This window comes from Haliotis cracherodii, unplaced genomic scaffold, assembly GCF_022045235.1.
Source record: "Haliotis cracherodii isolate W230 unplaced genomic scaffold, xgHalCrac1.p SCAF_3, whole genome shotgun sequence".
Lineage (NCBI taxonomy): Eukaryota > Metazoa > Mollusca > Gastropoda > Lepetellida > Haliotidae > Haliotis > Haliotis cracherodii.
In genome coordinates this window covers 70895549-70916749 of record NW_027266286.1, presented here as the reverse complement: position 1 = coordinate 70916749, position 21201 = coordinate 70895549, and the positions used below count along the sequence as shown (strand labels likewise).

Genomic DNA, 21201 nt, shown 5'->3' with positions numbered 1-21201 from the left:
TGGGGATTTCCTCCAATATTAAGCTGATTCGTTGTTATATTACTGAATTAACGTAGTTCAAATTGCGACAATTATACAATTAGATGTAGACGTACTGACTCTAATAAAAACATGTACTGCAAAAAGAGAAATCAATTCAAATTCTGCTGGAGGAAATATAAATCTGACTTGTGTAAATTTAGGCTTATACACTGAGTGACACTATCCATTCTCCTTCTTAGATTTGGAAACAAATACGTTCATTAAGAAGCAGACAAATAGAATAGATAGTATCTCAAAGGCTCAGTGGCATATACATTTTATGAAAGTTTTTTTTCAAATTACACTGTTTTCAACACTGACAGTGTTGTGTTTGACGATATTATGGATATTTCCTCTTCATATTATACTGTTGTTGACAAACATATTTTAGAATCACCTATCACAGGATGGAATTCTGGACGCTATAGTACATCTAAACTGTGGGAAGCTGCTGGTCCTGACCATATTGTTACTGAAATGATAAAATGTTCCAAATTTGAGATGAGGCCTTTTCTTCCAAAATGTTTCAATAGGATGTTTGACAGTGGTATATTTCCCAGAAGCTGGTCTTGTTCGGTAATTATTCTAATACTCACGAAAGGAGTTTTTTTTAACAATCCTGACAATTATAGGGGAATATCCTTAATGAGTATTCTTGGACAGATTTTTACATCAGTACTTAGTTCCAGGATTACGAATTGGGCTAACATGCGAGCGTGATAAGATTCCCGAAACTAGAGCTGGTTTTAGAAAAAAATACTCAACGTCAGATATTATATTCACATTACATGCAATTATCCAAAAATGTCTATCACGTCGTAAACACAAAGTGTATGTAGCCTTTGTCGATTTAAAAAAGCTTTTGACTCCGTTGATCGTTATAAACTATGGTACTGTTTAAGAACTACTGGTCTTCAGGGGGAAATGTACTCTTTATTAAAAGCTATGTATTCAAATAATACTAAGTATATCATGTGTACTTCTTTGACTGTCCTGTTGGCTTAGGACAAGGATGTATCTTGAGCCCGATATTGTTCTTATTTTTTATTAATGAATTATATTATGAAATTGTGGCTAAGGGTAAACTTGGTCTTCACATGTTCCTAGATGTAACAGACATTTTGCTGCTTCTTTTTGCCGATGATGTCATTTTAGTATCAAATTCTGTTGTTTGACTACAAAAACAGCTTAACATTTTAGAATGTTACACCAAAGAGTGGAAATTATCAATCAGTTAACTATGATAAAAGAAATATTGTCATATTTTAGAAGAGGGGTCAGGTGGCACTGAATGAAAGAATGAAACCCTTCGACATCTTTTTATTCAATTTGGGCTCGGATTGTTAGATCTCATGATAAATGAAGGAAGAAAAGTCGAAGAGGTGATGCCCATTATGTCATTCAACTATATCAAATTTAATTCATTTTACTTTTGTGTGCCCTTATTATTGTGATCTAAGAAACCAGTTAATACCAGAACGCTATCTGTCAAATTATCCAGCACCTGTTTTTTCTCTTCTTTTTTTCAAAAGAAGATGCTGTCATATTAAAATAGGTTGTATATGTTAAAAATGCAATTTGCCTCAGAAACAAATTGTTAAACATGAGTATATATCCAAATATGTAAAAACTACTTATTTGTAACCCTTTTGTATATGGGCCGGGGGCCTTACATACAATAAATACCTTTGACTTTGAGTCCGATGGATACAATGTCTGGAGGTGGGTGAGGTGAAATGTGGTTTGCCGTCACGTCCAAAATTATTGCACTTATATAGCGACGTGCATGCACGTGTGTGTGACTGTTTATACTAGTCCGGGCTGAGACCGTTTTATAGTGCAGACACTTTTGACTCCAAGCCGACCAGTCCTTGTTTTAGCGCCTTAATGCCGAGCGCCAGACAACTTAACAACAAGTACCATCTTTTAACGTCTTTTGGTTTGACGCGGTCGGGGATCGAACCCCGGACCTTCCGCTCTCCGGGCGGACGCTCTACTACCAGACCACGGAGGCAGTCCCTACAATGTCTGTAAGGATATCGTCTTTGTTTTATCATGAACTTATAGACGTGGAAGCAGGGGCTGCAAGCGACGTGGGGGATTATTTCATAACGAAAAGAAGAAAAATTACAATCTGAGAGCACCATCATATCGGAACCATTACCACTGGTGTAATTCAGGTGTTCTAGATTGGCATATTTACAGGGAACTGTTAGTTGGTTATTGTTGGTAAAATATTCGTGTCTTTACAGAGTTGATCTATTTTAATAAATCAGTTAGATTTTTGTCAATCGTAAATATCTTTTTATGTCCAACGACACCGTTAATCTGGACAGTAAGATTATCTGTACCATCACCTGGATTAACAATTGTCCGATTTAATGTATTATCAAATACTTACAAAAACATAAATCCTTACTAAAAGGTGAGTCCTTTTGTACGGTCCCGACTGCATCAAAAGCATGTGTTTATGAATCAAATAGTAACGATATCAGGCGTTCGGGAAAAGGTGAGCGTATCTTGCCAAAACGCTGGCATGCGTCATAAACACATGCAAAGGCAAGTTAACGGTTCACCTGAACAAAAAACACGGAGCATATGGTTTCAAGTCAAAACAGGGAAATGCATCGGACATCATTTTTGTCACTGGTGCTTCAAATTGGTAAAGTTCCTCCACATATCTGATATAAAACGTTTTGAATGCTTTGCAGAGGTTTTGAATGATGTAACCATGATCAGACAGCTGTATGGAGTATGGAGACGTGTGACGCTGTTTAAAATGTTCGTGGCAAGAACCTGCTCGATTATAACGAAAAAAGTTGTGAATTGCAGACACCAAAGGCTGGAGCAGGAATATCGTTTGACACAAATTGAAATTTGACTTTTGGAATTTTAAGTCATCCCTCTTGTCATATTGTATGAAGAGCATTTGTATGTGCGTACGTTCACTCACAACAGTGATCGGAAGAAGGAGTGTGATTCCGGAATACCGGGTCCCTATTGAAGGAGTTTCACGTTAGTTCTAATTATGCCATCTGTGTCTTCGACCAATGTGAAATCAGGCAGCTATATTCATGTTTATGTTTCATTGGCCAAAATAAGCAATAATCATCAAAACAGAAACAGTACATATTTTCATGTTGCTTTTATTTTCACATATTATTATCTGTACATATTATACATGCGCGCACAAGTAATGGTGATGTCAGTTTATACTGTACAAAGATGGAACATATAAATACATATTCACAACATCCTGTAGGATGTATTTACATGGAATTCGCAAAATATTTACAATTAACATATTTGCCAACTTAAGACCGAGATCACATTGTGGTATAAAAGAGCAAAAAAAAATTATAAGTTTAACAGAAGCATAATTTGAAAACAGTGACCTGTGAACAAAATAACACTTGCAATTTCCAATTTGTTGAAAAGATTGCTAAAATATCGTAAAGTATTTTGGTTCATAAAAAATAGTTTTCATTTATCAAAAATGAAATGTTTGTATAAAAAATTGGTTTTACTTTGGTCCATTGGTCCACTAGTCCAGGTTCAAATCGTACCAGTGCCTTAAAGAACGTAGTCATCATCTAAACAATCCTGTCGTGGGGGCAGAAATATCCCCTGCAGCCGCAGTAGCTGGGGAGGGTAACGCTCAACTCCGTGAAGTAGCCCTTGGGTTTGTAGTGGCCCCCGCTCTGGAGGGGGTTGTGCTGCATGCGGTGGGTTGGTGGGGCAACACGGGGGTCATAGAAGTTGTCGATGGAGGGGTCAAGAGCGTAGATGGGGGAAGATTCTGGGAAGGTTGCGGGGTCGGGGAAACGGCAGTAACCGAGGAAGTTGCGGTAGGTGATGCCGCGTTGAATGCAGTGGTAGCCGGTCACGCCGTCGTAACCAAGGTTACATTCTCCTCTGTAAAACAAACAATACATATTTAATAACGTAAATAAGTAATATTTAAGTCATTAAGTATCGATATGTAGATTGTTATCATTATTGCCCTGTTGATAATCCTTTATTTCGCAAAAAGGTTTTTATCCTTTATACCTTTATTTTTATACAATAAGTGTGTATATATGAATGTGGACAATATACGCAAGGGGTTTTGATTCGCTTAAGCTTCCTTTGAATACTAAAATTTATAAAACAATTTCAAACTACTCCAAGAATTATTTGTTTGATTTTGTTGGCGTCTGCATGTTTTAGAATTTTAGTCTTCATTATTACATCTTTATGAGTTGTAGAAACATATAGGAACTTTCTAAAAATAACATAGCTGTGTACCTACCCGCATGTGGCGTAGAAGACTTTCTGGGACATAGGGCGGACAACGTGGCAGACTTGACCGTCCCTGGCATAGATGGTGTGCACCATGGTACGAGTGGTGTTGCACACGCTCTTCAACTTGTAGTAGTTGGGCTCAGAGCTGCAAGGTCAAGGTCAAATAAATAACGTTTCCAGAATATATGTAAATAATGTAACATTCGCCAATATATGTTGAATAATATAACATTCGCAAATATATGTTGAATAATGTAACGTTTGCCAATATATGTTGAATAATGTAACGTTCGCAAATATATGTTGAATAATGTAACATTCTCCAATATATGTTGAATAATGTACTTTTTGCCAATATATGTTAAATAATGTAACGTTTGCCAATATATGTTGAATAATGTAACGTTCGCCAATATATGTTGAATAATGTAACATTCGCCAGTATATGTTGAATAATGTACTTTTTGCCAATATATGTTAAATAATGTAACATTGGCCAACATCAGCAATTCATTTGTACATGTCATGGTCTCAAATATACTTATGGAAAGAACTACGGGAATGGCTAAAAGTGAATATCTGGCATGATAATTCGTATGGATACCAGGAAAACAAGCATTGAACTAAATACACAACGTACAACATTTAACAGTAACGTTATTTGGTTAACATGGAGCTTTTCACTGTATAGAGCAATGAACATTAGACCACAATATTTTAATGTTCTTTTTCTACATTTTATCAGTATGTTTCTCATGAATCATTCCGAATGAAAGTCATTGATAGTGGATGGTGAACCAGTTTTCAAGACGTGCTTATCGTGGACGATTAAATGAACTATAGGGACATTACTCCCTATTCCAGATTCGTTATTCCGGATTTGTCACTTACTGTTTGTTCAAGAAGTAGGTGTCCTGGTCCTGGAAGCAGGTGGATGTCAGGTTGAGGTAGATACGCCAGTGGTCGTCGGCGTAGTACAGAGCCTCCTCGATCTCCTGTCTGGTGACAAAGTAAAATGTCAGATAGTTCGACTTAACGGTACACCAACGCATGTCGGTTATGCCACTTAGAGGTGCATGTTATATAGTCCAAAGTGAATATGTCAGACATTTCGACTTAACGCTGCAAAAACTCTTATAACATCAACGCATGTCATTAATTCGACTTAAAGGTACATGGTGTGTCATTCAAAGACAGTTCGACTTAAATACAATTCATTTATGACTCATTTTACTTTGATTTTATATATTTGTGAAACTTCATACAGCAAACGGCAAACTTAAGAAGACTTTTCAAACGAAACACAAACAACCTGCCCTGTACATTGTTTCCGAAGTAGCTCAATGTACTTACTCGGGATATTGTCTTCCGTCGTTGCAGACAAAGCTGAGGTCAAAGCTCTGGTCCGACAGAAGTTGCTGGGAATAGCAGGCGGGAGTGGGGAGATGGGGGAGGGCCGTCGTCATGGCGACGAGGCCGACTAACGCCGCGATATAGTAGATGAACTGGAAAACAAAGATCACATCTTGTAATTGGTTATGTTTGAGTATAAAGGGGTAATGAAAGAACAATTCAATTTCTCTGGTGTTTTTATGATCCATAAGGTTCTAGAATAAACGGAACAGTTGAACAAAAATCTTAAATATTGAGTATTACTACCTACGGAACATTAGCTCTGAAGATTACCTAAATATGTGTTTGTCACAATAGCACCACAAAACGGAAAATTCTACCATTAACGTAACGGTCGAAGTTCACACATTAAAAATACAAAAATGTATTGTGGACACCATTTTCGTAAAAAAAAAGAAGATAAAGGCTAACCATATTCATTTCAATAAGCAGTATACAACTTTATACACAGCTAAATGCTTTCAATCAATTCATTTTTAAATATATTTCAACATATAAACCATTTCTAAGAAATAAATCAGATATAGATATATACCTTTCCCATGGTAGGATGATGTGTGAAGCTCGGTTCGTGAGGTGTTCACAGTCGCTGGCTCAGACTGGGCCAATGTCTTCTTATATACTCTCGACTCGTGCCCTGTCTCTCTTGTCACGTGACAGTTGTCCTTCAAATTCTGTGACGTCAATTTTTATCTCTTAATAAATTGTTGTACAACGTCAATCTTGTCACAACTGTCGTCATTTATATGTATCTAGTTATAACTGGCGTCATCTGTATGTATATATATATTGTCACGTTCTCTCACTCTGTCATTCTGATTGATGGGCAAGAGGCTTAAGTGGCCCTGGAACACCATGAATGTATAAGAGAGAGGTTGTTATCTTTAAATCTCCTTGTTATGATCTGTGACGTAGGTACATCATCCACTGCCGCCATTGTTTTCAGGAAGAAGTGTTGCCGTGACGTCAGGGTCATTCAATCAAAAACGCCACTTCTGATTGGCTGAAATGTGCTCCTCCTTCCGAGGTGAGAGGGAATAAAAGCGAGCGAAAGGCCCAAGCAAGTCAGCCATCGCTGTACACAGCTACAGTAACTATTTAAACATAGATTGGTCCTTTGTGTGTAAATATGGTAAGTAGAATATTTTGCTAACTGTGTACGATGATAATGTCTTGATATACAGTTTATTTATGTGCAGAGTAGTTTAAATGATGTATATATCCTATCTAACAGTTGTTTTAAGCGCCGTTCGCAGATGTATGCAAAATTGAGAGTAGTAATAATAGTTGCAGCAGCTGCACCAGTAGTAACAGTAGTAGTTGTAGAAGTCGTAAATTCAACAGCATTAATATACAATAGACAATGAACAATTATCATCCAGTTTCTACGATTTCCTGACAACCCCTGTCTCTCATTTCTTCCAGAGAGTTCTTGTGACATTATGCGTTCTCGTGTCCCTCACCGCCGTCACCTTGGCGTGGAATCGACCCCCTGTCGGAGGGCGTTCTCTGGGAGGCTCAACCTCCAGCCGATTCGCTAGCCTCCTGAAATCCAGAAAGTCTTCCTTGTTTGGTGCCCGCGTCCGTGACGGTTCCAGCATCTTCAGCGCCCTCTCCGCCAAAACCAAACAGCCAATCTGCTACTTTGACAAGAATGGCGTCCCCCAGTACGAATGGCCTACCAAGGAAAAGCTATGCTTCGACAAGTCCTACAAATACCCTGTGTATGTATTTTATCTAGAAATATGCTTTGATGTTGTCTTTCCCTTAAAATGTATGCATAAATATTTGAGGAAAACAACAAACAGGAAAATAATTATTTTATATTATTTATATATATCCGAAGTATGCTTTATTTTCATTTATGTGGTAAATTAGTTCAGGCAGTAAGGCGGGATGGCCAAGTTGTAAATGTCATCGTTTGTCAGATCTGTATGGCTCGGGTTCTGTCCCCCGTGTCTTTTGTAATTTTAAAAATTGCAAAGATGCGTTATTAGTTGTTCCAATGACCATGTGTTCACACTGTAAGTTTTTACTGTTGTCTGTACACCATAGTGTATGAGAAGGCTGACAATAATGTTAACGTGGTTGTTCCAGTGACCGTGTGTTCAGCGCCCTGGAACAGGATCCCGACGCAATGGAGTACATGCTGCTGGTGCAGGGATGCTACCTCCACAACAAGATGAACTCCACCGGGTAGGTACAGATGATCCACCCTAGCTACTAGTCATCACCCTTTCATCGTCACTTTGAGCTACCCTCCCACATTAAGCTGTCCCGTCGCAATATATCTGAAATACTATTCAATAGGCAACTGACTCACTCAATATGTGGAGGTCACTGTTACACGTGTTAGAAGGTTACCTGTGGCTTTCCCAAACTAGCGCACTGACTCACCCAACTCAATTTGATCTTGTGGCCTACTAAATCACTCGAGTACTATCACATGTGTCATACCACCAGATGTCATTATTACATAAAACAATTAATTTACCTATGTAAAACAGTCTTTTACCTTGTTTATGACGAGACAAACGGATCAGTGATGTCATCTCCATGTTTCACATGACTCAATTGTATAAAGGGCGATGGAGTAGACTTGTTGTTAAACGTTCACTCACTCTCAGAAACCAAGTTCGACTGTGTCAATCCCATGCCTGGTTCACTCCACCGTAGGTTGGACTATTGCTGAAACGCGGCGTTAAACTCCAGCCGCACAGACATATCTTCAAGAACGCAATGCTATAATTATTGCACTATAGCTGTTTAAACCATGCTTGTGGTATATTCCAGCCACTACCCCGCCTACCGATACAAGGATCTGTGTTCCGAGAACACCGAGCTCCTGGAGAGAATCTGGTGGACCAACACCCAGAACGGGCGCCGAGAGGTCTGCTACGTCATCATGCCTGAAGCCCAGGGAGTTGAAGTCGCTCAATGCGGGTACGTCACACAATTAGCTTGACCAAACATGTCCAGCTTTCATATGCTAGTATTCATGATAAACGATTTCCTTCAAGTTCATGGTGGTTTGGGGTTTGTAAGTAACATGGGTCTTATGTTTCTAATTTTGGGAATAACAGGTATTAATAAACAATATGCGCAACATACGTCTTCAATTTTAGTTTGGTCTGATTCTGAGTCGCACAATTCAAAAATGTTAAAAGGGCTTTTTATTATGTACACGTCGATATTACATTTGAGGCTTGTACAAGAAAGTATTATTACACAATATTCACCATCATCTCTTTTCTCCAGAGGTCACTGCGTCATGGACACCACGGAGGTGAAACACCACTACTGCGTCCCCGACGGCATGGTTGAACGTGATATCTACGTCTTCTGTCCCGGCGAGATCAAGCAGTGCCGCAGAACCCGCGTCACCATCCCCACCGGATGCAGCTGTAAGAAATACGAATGTCTCAAGTATCAGCTTGTGTAAACCATGGTTTACACTCCCTCTGCGAAGTCGTACTTTTACGCATGTGTAATAGTGGGACTCAACGTCACGCCAAATACAAACATTTATTTGTTTATATGAGGAACACTTGAGAACAAGAAGGACAATGTTTTGTGAACTTGGTTTATTTCGACCTTACAAAAATACTTTTAATCGTATTGATTTTGAAGTATTTGTGACATTATTTGTTTTACCATTATATATTATCATTTGTAAATATATATCATGCTCGCACATGTAAATAGTTTGTTTATATTGTACATAACGTTTTGTTTTTTTGTGTTGCCAACTTTGTGTAATAATAAATCTCTCTGAATAATACTTGTGAATTTTCCTTTATAGTGTAATGTGTGAAGCCCATTTCTAGGGTCCCCCGCCGTGATATGGCTAGAATAGTGCTAAAAGCGGCGTAAAACCATATTTACTCACACACTCTTTTTCGGTGTTTTTTATTGTAAATGGTTTATACAATATAAAACAAACCGAAAGGAGACTTTCCATGTTACGTCACATGGCCTCAGTGAACATTGACATCCACCAACATCCCTGTTCACAATAAATAAAAGCATCGGACGTCATATTTTTGTCGCCGATGCGTCACATTTGGAGATTTCCTCCTCATGTCTACCATAAACCTTTGTAAGCATGATCAAACAACCTCGGAGCAAGAGTCGCACGATGATGTTTGTAATCTTGGTATGCTCGATTGTATCTCAAAAGTTGTGAATTGTGGACACTAAAGGGAGGAGCTCCTTGACATGAATGGAAAGTTGACTTTTGGAAAAATGATGTCATCCCTCTTGTCATACAGTCTTGTGGAGAGTGTTTCGTCACTCTGATTCTTTGTCCATAGATTTAAACATGAAACAGATGAGGCGGTCTCACTGGTCTCCTAATTTTGTAGTTCAGGTGGGTACGTCAGAGGAAGTGAATTGGCTATTTGATAGTTATTGAACGATATCAGACCATCGGTAAGCCTAGGTTAAACATCTTGGCCAAATTATCTTGTTTTGACTTTTGCCAATCTGAGCAGAAATCCCGACTCATGTGCATAAAGAAACAGGCCAGCAGAAGGGGAGCACAGTTGGTGCCCATTGGGATGCTAGCTAAAGATAATACAACGTTTCCTTGTTGTGCTATATCTCTGTATCAGCGAGAGTTGTGGGACTACGCAAAAGGGATACGTTGACATGCATCACTCGTTCTGGCATGTAGTGGGTCATTTAACTCACTGGTAACTGGCAGTTGACTGATTACCTCACATATTACCTTGATAATCATAATATGGGTATAACCATGAAAATAAGACATATAAATCCCCCTTGTAATCTATATTATGGGTGAGCTATTTTAGAACCCTGTATCAAAGTTATACCAAACATGTAGCGAAATCTCTTACAACAACACATCAAGTTCAAGAATTACAAAGTGTTCACAACTATCAGTTCAAAGAGTATGATGATATTATGCATTAAATTGAATCACTCGACACAAGAGAACATAGAATGACACAGTTCTTCCCGAAGCCCACGCATACACATACACATACGAATACACATACGCATACACATACACATACACATACACATATGCATACACATACACATATGTTTACCCATACACATTCACATACACATACGCATACACATACGCATTCACGTACACATTAGCATACACATACCCATTCACATAGTCATACACATACACATACGTATACACATACCCATTCACATACGCATAGACATACGCATTCACGTACACATACACATACACATACGCACACACATACGCACATGTGGATAACATGTTTCGCTGTCAATTCTTTCCAGGTAGTTCGTTGAACCTAACGAGAGTATAGATTTGGGCCGAATTGCATTAGAGCAATATGCAATACCCATCTGCACATTTTTTTTTATTATTTCCATCAGTCAAGTAACAAATAGCTATTCTCATTACACAGACACAATGTGTCAATGTCTCACATAAATATTATTGCAGTCATTGAAAATGGGCAACAGACAATGGAGCATGGTGTCCCTTTGGGAATCGTCACAAAACAGGTAATTTATTGAAATAAACTTCTGTAAAGAGTCCTGTTACATTATTACATAAAACAAAAAATACCAAGCCCTTTATGAATTGATGGCTGCTTTTAAGCTTTAAGAAGTAAACATCTGTAGCTTGTGTAAAGTGACCGTTCATCACAATTTTACAGTGATTCATAAACACGTTTTTTATGAACTAGGTAGTCGGAATCATACAATGGACTCCGTTTTTAGCAGAGATGTCGTGTGATAACGAAAAGGTTTTTGTCGCCTCTTTATACAACTCGAAAACTATTCAAAACACAAGTGTCTAAATTCAGCTTACCAACGACATGGAGGGAAGTCTAAAAGAACCCAGCTCATATTTTAGTCTGCAGGCACTGCAAGCATGAGATACTGGCATCCTAATCAGGCACACGGGAGTTCCCCATTGAAAGCAGCCTGTACGCTGACAGCAACTCATGCTTGTCGTAAGAGGCGACAATGCCTGTCGGAAGAGGCGACTAACGGGATCGGGTGGTCAGGCCCGCTGACTTAGTCGATGCATGTCATCGTATCCCAATTTCGGTCTAGACTCGATTTTTTCCAGACCACCGTCACATAGCTTGACTATTACTGAGTGCGGCGTTAGACAACACACACACAAAGCTTATACCGTGAAGAGAACAGCTAGTTAATTTATTATTGTTCTCTTGTCTGTCAACACTACAGACGTGCTCGTTGGTTTCATTTCATCACTCAGCTACTTTGGGGCTTTCCTCCAAAATAAAACTGATTCGTTGTTATATTACCAAAATAATGTGGTTCAAAGCGGCGTTAACGTCACTCACACAATTGCGACAATTATACAATTAGATGTAGACGTACTGACTCTAATAAAAACATGTACTGCAAAAGGTGAAATCATAACAAATTCTGCTGTAGGAAATATAAATCTGACTTAAAATTTAGGCTAAAACACTGAGTGATACAATCCATTCTCCTTAGTTTTGGAAACAAATACGTTCATTAAGAAGCAGACAAATAGAATAGATAGTATCTCAAAGGCTCAGTGGCATATACGTTTTTTTGAAAGGTTTTTTTTCAAATTACACTGTTTTCAACACTGACAGTGATGTGTGTTTTGACGATATTATGGATATTTCCTCTTCATGTTATACTGTTGTTGACAAACATATTTTAGAATCACCTATCACAGGATGAAATTCTGGACGCTATAATGTATCTAAACTGTGGAAAATGGATGGTCCTGACCATATTGTCACCAAATTTGAGATGAGGCCTTTCTTCAAAAATGTTTCAATAGGATGTTTGACAGTGGTATATTTCCCAGAAGCTGGTCTTGTTCGGTAATTATTCTAATACACACGAAAGGAGTTTTTTAACAATCCTGACAATTATAGGGGAATATCCTTAATGAGTATTCTTGGAAAGATTTTTACATCAGTACTTAATTCCAGGATTACGAATTGGGCAAACATGCGAGATAAGATTCCCGAAACTCAAGCTGGTTTTAGAAAAAATACTCAACGTCAGATATTATATTCACATTACATGCAATTATCCAAAAATGTCTATCACGTCGTAAACACAATGTGTATGTAGCCTTTGTCGATTTAAAAAAGCTTTTGACTCCGTTGATCGTTATAAACTATGATACTGTTTAAGGACTACTGGTCTTCAGGGGGAAATGTACTCTTCATTAAAAGCTATGTATTCAAATAATATATCATGTGTACTTCTTTGACTGTCCTGTTGGCTTAGGACAAGGATGTATCTTCAGCCCGATATTGTTCTTATTTTTTATTAATGAATTATATTATGAAATTGTTGCTAAGGGTAAACTTGGTCTTCACATGTTCCTAGATGTAACAGACATTTTGCTGCTTCTTTTTGCGATGATGTCATTTTAGTATCAAATTCTGTTGTTTGACTACAAAAACAGCTTAACATTTTAGAATGTTACACCAAAGAGTGGAAATTATCAATCAGTTAACTATGATAAAAGAAATATTGTCATATTTTAGAAAAGGGGTCAGGTGGCACTGAATGAAAGAATGAAACCCTTCTACGTCTTTTTATTCAATTTGGGCTCGGATTGTTAGATCTCATGATAAATGAAGGAAGAAAAGTCGAAGAGGTGATGCCCATTCTGTCATTCAGCTATATAAAATTTAATTCATTTTACTTTTGTGTGCCCTTATTATTGTGATCTAAGAAACCAGTTTATACCAGAACGCTATCTGTCAAATTATCCAGCACCTGTTTTTTCTCTTCTTTTTTTTCAAAAGAAGATGCTGTCATATTAAAATAGGCTGTATATGTTAAAAATGCAATTTGCCTCAGAAACAAATTGTTAAACATGTGTATATATCCAAATATGTAAAAACTACTTATTTGTAACCCTTTTGTATATGGGCCGGGGGCCTTACATACAATAAATACCTTTGACTTTGAGTCCGATGGATACAATGTCTGGAGGTGGGTGAGGTGAAATGTGGTTTGCCGTCACGTCCAAAATTATTGCACTTATATAGCGACGTGCATGCACGTGTGTGTGACTGTTTATACTAGTCCGGGCTGAGACCGTTTTATAGTGCAGACACTTTTGACTCCAAGCCGACCAGTCCTTGTTTTAGCGCCTTAATGCCGAGCGCCAGACAACTTAACAACAAGTACCATCTTTTAACGTCTTTTGGTTTGACGCGGTCGGGGATCGAACCCCGGACCTTCCGCTCTCCGGGCGGACGCTCTACTACCAGACCACGGAGGCAGTCCCTACAACGTCTGTAAGGATATCGTCTTTGTTTTATCATGAACTTATAGACGTGGAAGCATGGAAGCTGCAAGCGACGTGGGTGATTATTTCATAACGAAAAGAAGAAAAATTACAATCTGAGAGCACCATCATATCGGAACCATTACCACTGGTGTAATTCAGGTGTTCTAGATTGGCATATTTACAGGCAACTGTTAGTTGGTTATTGTTGGTAAAATATTCGTGTCTTTACAGAGTTGATCTATTTTAATAAATCAGTTACATTTTTGTCAATCGTAAATATCTTTTTATGTCCAACGACACCGTTAATCTGGACAGTAAGATTATCTGTACCATCACCTGGATTAACAATTGTCCGATTTAATGTATTATCAAATACTTACAAAAACATAAATCCTTACTAAAAGGTGAGTCCTTTTGTATGGTCCCGACTGCATCAAAAGCATGTGTTTATGAATCAAATAGTAACGATATCAGGCGTTCGGGAAAAGGTGAGCGTATCTTGCCAAAACGCTGGCATGCGTCATAAACACATGCAAAGGCAAGTTAACGGCTCACCTGAACAAAAAACACGGAGCATATGGTTTCAAGTCAAAACAGGGAAATGCATCTGACATCATTTTTGTCACTGATGCTTCAAATTGGTAGAGTTCCTCCACATATCTGATATAAAACGTTTTGAATGCTTTGCAGAGGTTTTGAATGATGTAACCATGATCAGACAGCTGTATGGAGTATGGAGACGTGTGACGCTGTTTTAAAATGTTCGTGGCAAGAACCTGCTCGATTATAACGAAAAAAGTTGTGAATTGCAGACACCAAAGGCTGGAGCAGGAATATCGTTTGGCACAAATTGAAATTTGACTTTTGGAATTTTAAGTCATCCCTCTTGTCATATTGTCTGGAGAAGAGCAGTTGTATGTACGTACGTTCACTCACTTTAGTTCTAATTATGCATCTGTGTCTTCGACCAATGTGAAATCAGGCAGCTATATTCATGTTTAAGTTTCATTGGCCAAAATAAGCAATAATCATCAAAACAGAAAAAGTACATATTTTCATGTTGCTTTTATTTTCACATATTATTATCTGTACATATTATACATGCGCGCACAAGTAATGGTGATGTCAGTTTATACTGTACAAAGATGGAACATATAGATACATATTCACAACATCCTGTAGGATGTATTTACATGGAATTCGCAAAATATTTACAATTAACATATTTGCCAACTTAAGACCGAGATCACATTGTGGTATAAAAGTGCAAAAAAAAATTATAAGTTTAACAGAAGCATAATTTGAAAACAGTGACCTGTGAACAAAATAACACTTGCAATTTCCAATTTGTTGAAAAGATTGCTAAAAAATCGTAAAGTATTTTGGTTAAAAAAAAATAGTTTTCATTTATCAAAAATTAAATGTTTGTATAAAAAATTGGTTTTACTTTGGTCCATTGGTCCACTAGTCTAGGTTCAAATCGTACCAGTGCCTTAAAGAACGTAGTCATCATCTAAACAATCCTGTCGTGGGGGCAGAAATATCCCCTGCAGCCGCAGTAGCTGGGGAGGGTAACGCTCAACTCCGTGAAGTAGCCCTTGGGTTTGTAGTGGCCCCCGCTCTTGAGGAGGTTGTGCTGCATGCGGTGGGTTGGTGGGGCAACACGGGGGTCATAGAAGTTGTCGACGGAGGGGTCAAGAGCGTAGATGGGGGAAGATTCTGGGAAGGTTGCGGGGTCGGGGAAACGGCAGTAACCGAGGAAGTTGCGGTAGGTGATGCCGCGTTGAATGCAGTGGTAGCCGGTCACGCCGTCGTAACCAAGGTTACATTCTCCTCTGTAAAACAAACAATACATATTTAATAACGTAAATAAGTAATATTTAAGTCATTAAGTATCGATATGTAGATTGTTATCATTATTGCCCTGTTGATAATCCTTTATTTCGCAAAAAGGTTTTATCCTTTATACCTTTATTTTTATACAATAAGTGTGTATATATGAATGTGGACAATATACGCAAGGGGTTTTGATTCGCTTAAGCTTCCTTTGAATACAAAAATTTATAAAACAATTTCAAACTACTCCAAGAATTATTTGTTTGATTTTGTTGGCGTCTGCATGTTTTAGAATTTTAGTCTTCATTATTACATCTTTATGAGTTGTAGAAACATACAGGAACTTTCTAAAAATAACATAGCTGTGTACCTACCCGCATGTGGCGTAGAAGACTTTCTGGGACATAGGGCGGACAACGTGGCAGACTTGACCGTCCCTGGCATAGATGGTGTGCACCATGGTACGAGTGGTGTTGCACACGCTCTTCAACTTGTAGTAGTTGGGCTCAGAGCTGCAAGGTCAAGGTCAAATAAATAACGTTTCCAGAATATATGTAAATAATGTAACATTCGCCAATATATGTTGAATAATATAACATTCGCAAATATATGTTGAATAATGTAACATTCGCCAATATATGTTGAATAATGTAACATTCGCAAATATATGTTGAATAATGTAACATTCGCCAGTATATGTTGAATAATGTACTTTTTGCCAATATATGTTAAATAATGTAACATTGGCCAACATCAGCAATTCATTTGTACATGTCATGGTCTCAAATATACTTATGGAAAGAACTACGGGAATGGCTAAAAGGGGAAGTGAATATCTGGCATGATAATTCGTATGGATACCAGGAAAACAAGCATTGAACTAAATACACAACGTACAACATTTAACAGTAACGTTATTTGGTTAACATGGAGCTTTTCAGTGTATAGAGCAATGAACATTAGACCACAATATTTTAATGTTCTTTTTCTACATTTTATCAGTATGTTTCTCATGAATCATCCCGAATGAAAGTCATTGATAGTGGATGGTGAACCAGTTTTCAAGACGTGCTTATCGTGGACGATCAAATGAACTATAGGGACATTACTCCCTATTCCAGATTCGTTATTCCGGATTTGTCACTTACTGTTTGTTCAAGAAGTAGGTGTCCTGGTCCTGGAAGCAGGTGGATGTCAGGTTGAGGTAGATACGCCAGTGGTCGTCGGCGTAGTACAGAGCCTCCTCGATCTCCTGTCTGGAGACAAAGTAAAATGTCAGACAGTTCGACTTAACCGTACATCAACACATGTCGGTAATGCCACTTAGAGGTACATGTTATATAGTCCAAAGTGAATATGTCAGACATTTCGACTTAACGGTTCATCAGCGCACGTCGGTTATGCCACTTAGAGGTACATGTTATATAGTCCAAAGTGAAAATGTCAGACACTTCGACTTAACGGTACATTAACTCTTATAACATATAAATTCGACTCAAACGTACATGTTATGTCATACAAAATGAATATATATCGACATTTTGACTTATTGGCACTTACGCCTTATGTATAAATATGACTCGTTTTCATTTGATTTAATATATATGGAAATTCAAATGGTATTTTCGCTAGCGAAAAAGGACGTTTCTAACGAAATAAAACCGACCTGTCCTGTCAATTGTTTGCTACGTTGCTAAATGTACTTACTCAGGGTATTGTCTTCCGTCATTGCAGACAAAGCTGAGGTCAAAGCTTTGGTCAGACGAAAGTTGCTTGGAATAACAGGCGGGAGTTGGGAGAGGGGGAAGGGCCGTCGTCATGGCGACGAGGCAAACTATCGCTGCGATGCTGTATATACACTGAAAGACAAAAGACTACATCTTATAACTGGCCATGTTATGTATAGTGTACAGCACACCCTTATACTTATGTCATAGTAAAAGGGATATTTTATTGCTGTGATGTCCCTTTTGTCCAAAAGGTTCTAGAATAAACGGCCAATTTGAACCATACCCTTTAAACATTGAGTATTACTATTTTTTGAATAGTTGTTATAAATAAAAATGTGTTGATGACAATATCGCCAGCCGTTTCTAAATGATAACCGCCGTGATAATGCTGGAATATTGCTAAAAGCGGCATAAAACCATACTCACTCACTCTTAATGATAAAATGCTACTTTTAACGTAAAGGTATCACGCATTATTAATTTAGTGAAGATAACCATATTCATTTCACTTAGATATATGAACTCTACACATAGATAAATTCTCTCAATGAGTTCAGTCTAAAATATATTTCAAGGTAAAAGCCATTTATAAGAAATAAATAAGATATAGATATATACCTTTCCCATGGTAGGATGATGTGTGAAGCTCGGTTCGTGAGGTGTTCACAGTCGCTGGCTCAGCCTGGGCCAATGTCTCCTTATATACTCTCGACTCGTGCCCTGCCTCTGTAGTCACGTGACAGCTGTCAATCAAACTCTGTGTCTCAGGTACGTCAGCCACTGCCGCCATTGCTGCAGTAGACACACATGACCTACATGTTTCCGGATTGTTCACATGATAAATCAAGATGTATCCTTGTACGTCAGAGTGACTTAATTACTCAAGTGCGGCAACCTGCGCATCAATCAAAGATTTTATTGTTTCCCTGTTTTGCGTGGACCTTGCTAAGGAGGATAAACTTCTAAAGTTACTGCTTTCGCTTGATAATTATTTTTATGATACTCTTACTTCTGTGCCATCATCCATGACGTTATATGACAATAAGGTCTGTATGTTGATAAAACAACGGACGTGGCAAGACTCTAGATAGTGTTGTTTGTAACTAGTGTGTTATTTTGTTTACATCTGTAAGTTAATATTATTTGTTGAAACGAGCCTTTGCTTATTATTATTATTATTACTATTATTTACAGCTTAAAATTAAAAAAATGCTGTAAAAAGGTATTATTATTATTATCATCATTATTAGTTCTTGCTATTGTGGCGTTTTTCAACACAAATTAGGAAAATGCCTGCATAAACGTTCATAGTTGCCGATTCAGTCTGAAATGGTCAGGAATTAATGTAATGAAAACATTTTCATGACATTATTCCTCCACAATGACGCACGCATGCACGCACACACATTCACCTTGTTGCAAATGTTGTTTGTTCAGCTATACCCCGTTTGATCTTGTATGATTATGCCGTTTTAATAAACCAAGTAATTGTCGGAGGAAACAGATCATGTATCACGTATAGACATACACATGACACGGGTACGCCAGTATTAAGACCTTATGTGAAGAACATCGCAAATTTGTATGATTCAAGTCAAACAGCTGCCATGCTAGCTATTCCACATTTTCTGTGTTCTTAATTGGATGTCTCTAATAAGGAATCCTTAATTGTTAACTAGAGGGAATGGTCACAACCTTTCACAGATAGTGTCAGTGATAAGTTAATTTATACAGATTTAAAAAAAAAATATCCTGAAGAAACTACTGTCAACGATAGAAACTAGTTTTTTAGCAGTGAAGGCGTCTTTTTTATGTTACTCATACGCCGTCTTTATCTTTCTTCGGAATATCCATCAATCACAATCATACAAAACTAAAATAAGAAGGCAAGTGTAACTAAGTTGATTATGAAACCCACAGTCTCAATTTTGTGTTCGGCGAAAAACACATTCCATACACTTCTGTGTTAGCAAACATAAAAAAGTTGCATGACATTTTGCGGTGTTAATAACAAAGTCATATTCTACTTGGCAATGTGTTGCAACAACGTATATGAAGCATGCTTTGTAGTTGTCGAAGATGTAAGTGTTGATGTGAAGTAGATACAGTGTCCTGACGGTGGGGTCGTGTAAGCAACCATGAGCCATGTGTTTCTCAACAACGTATATGAAGCATGCTTTGTAGTTGTCGAAGATGTAAGTGTTGATGTGAAGTAGATATAGTGTCCTGACGGTGGGGTCGTGTAAGCAACCATCAGCCATGTGTTTCTCAACAATGTAAAATCCGAATGTTGACCTCCCAGTATGTATGATTGAAGAATGGGAGGATTTTTGTATTGAAGAAGTCATCAGTTGTTAACACTGATCCGTCACTATTTCGAAATCCCGTTTCTTCAAAGCAATTGCAAGCTCTGAAGCGATATACAATCAACCGAATTAACGAGACACACATTGGCAGGGTGTTACGATAATCGTACATTAATAGACGTTCATAACCAGATCATCCGACAAAACTGTGTCCGGAGTAATAAGGTTTCACTCTAGAGAAGGTTATTATGTCTACACCTATCAAAATAGTTCATTGTATTTTAAATTTAGCTCATTTTTCAGTATAATTCGGTTTTTTCGTAAGTGTAGGCCATCTGCCCATAGTTACATTTGTATTACAATGGACGTGATGTACACAGCTGTTATTGTTGTGACAATAATGTACTACGAAGTGACATCGCTTGATAGATATAGATAAATAGACGTTCAATTAATTTACAATCAGTTGTAGACATAATGATATGAAATTTTTGATTTGTCGGATATTCACAATATTTCTGTGGTAAGTGATCCACCCGTAACTTGTTATAACCGGAGCAAACTAACAAACATGATACTCGTCCTCCACATACCCAGCATTACAAACACAACATAGTCTTCTGTTACGTGGGAGATAACCTTAATTCCCAGTTTCAACACATAGGTGATGCGAAAAACATCTAAACCGAGAAAGCGCCACTCTCAATTTTTTGACGGTCACACAGCTAAGATACAACTCTGTACCAAACGATACCTTGAACAGAGAATAAGAGAAAGATTTACTACCCTTTTCCAAAAGACTATGCCAATCCTGTTCATAACTACATTTCAGACGCGACATAAATTCTGACAAATACGAATAAGGATGACTTATACACTCTTTTTCCCATACAGAACCAAAACCCAGATTGCACAATAAAGATTTACATTTTGAGACCAAATTAATGTTACCATTACTTTCTGCCTGAAGCATCATATAATAACATTTCTTTGGAAAGCGACAATCGGACATACTCAATAACCTTATCCAATAACTCTTTTGTATGCATAAAGCTGTAATGGATACCGCCCACATTCACCTCGAACCATGTTGTTGAGTGTTGAAAACGATTTGACACCTAGAAGACGCTTGCATGCCAATGTATGTACTCATGTATTAATGAAATCTTTGAAAGGCATTTAGAAGTGATACACATAAGAAAGAGAATTTATGGATGTCAACTTTATTATGAGGAAAAACAACGTTTCGGAGTATATGATTATTCCTTCATCAGGTGAATGGTGAGGTGAGGTGAAATGGGGTTTAACGTCGCGTCCAAGATTT

The 21201-nt window shown here is 37.8% G+C and overlaps 3 protein-coding genes across 3 annotated transcripts; 1 reads left to right on the top strand and 2 right to left on the bottom strand.

Annotated features, from left to right (window-relative positions):
• Positions 1-3614: 3614 nt before the first annotated feature.
• Positions 3615-6262, bottom strand: LOC139473541 (uncharacterized). The gene is made up of 5 exons (XM_071256180.1): positions 6254-6262; positions 5659-5810; positions 5197-5304; positions 4313-4450; positions 3615-3936 (listed from the first exon to the last, which is right to left on the bottom strand). The coding sequence occupies exons 1-5, from the start codon at positions 6260-6262 to the stop codon at positions 3615-3617; spliced, it is 729 nt and encodes a 242-aa protein (XP_071112281.1).
• A 311-nt stretch (positions 6263-6573) lies between these two features.
• Positions 6574-9160, top strand: LOC139475670 (uncharacterized). The gene is made up of 5 exons (XM_071258859.1): positions 6574-6579; positions 7144-7442; positions 7816-7914; positions 8512-8661; positions 8977-9160. Exons 1-5 carry the CDS (start codon positions 6574-6576, stop codon positions 9158-9160), a joined length of 738 nt encoding a protein of 245 aa, XP_071114960.1.
• Positions 9161-15518: 6358 nt separating this feature from the next.
• On the bottom strand, positions 15519-18232 carry LOC139476104 (uncharacterized). The gene is made up of 5 exons (XM_071259362.1): positions 18190-18232; positions 17549-17700; positions 16990-17097; positions 16216-16353; positions 15519-15840 (listed from the first exon to the last, which is right to left on the bottom strand). The coding sequence occupies exons 1-5, from the start codon at positions 18196-18198 to the stop codon at positions 15519-15521; spliced, it is 729 nt and encodes a 242-aa protein (XP_071115463.1). The 5' UTR covers positions 18199-18232.
• Between the last annotated feature and the right edge of the window lie 2969 nt (positions 18233-21201).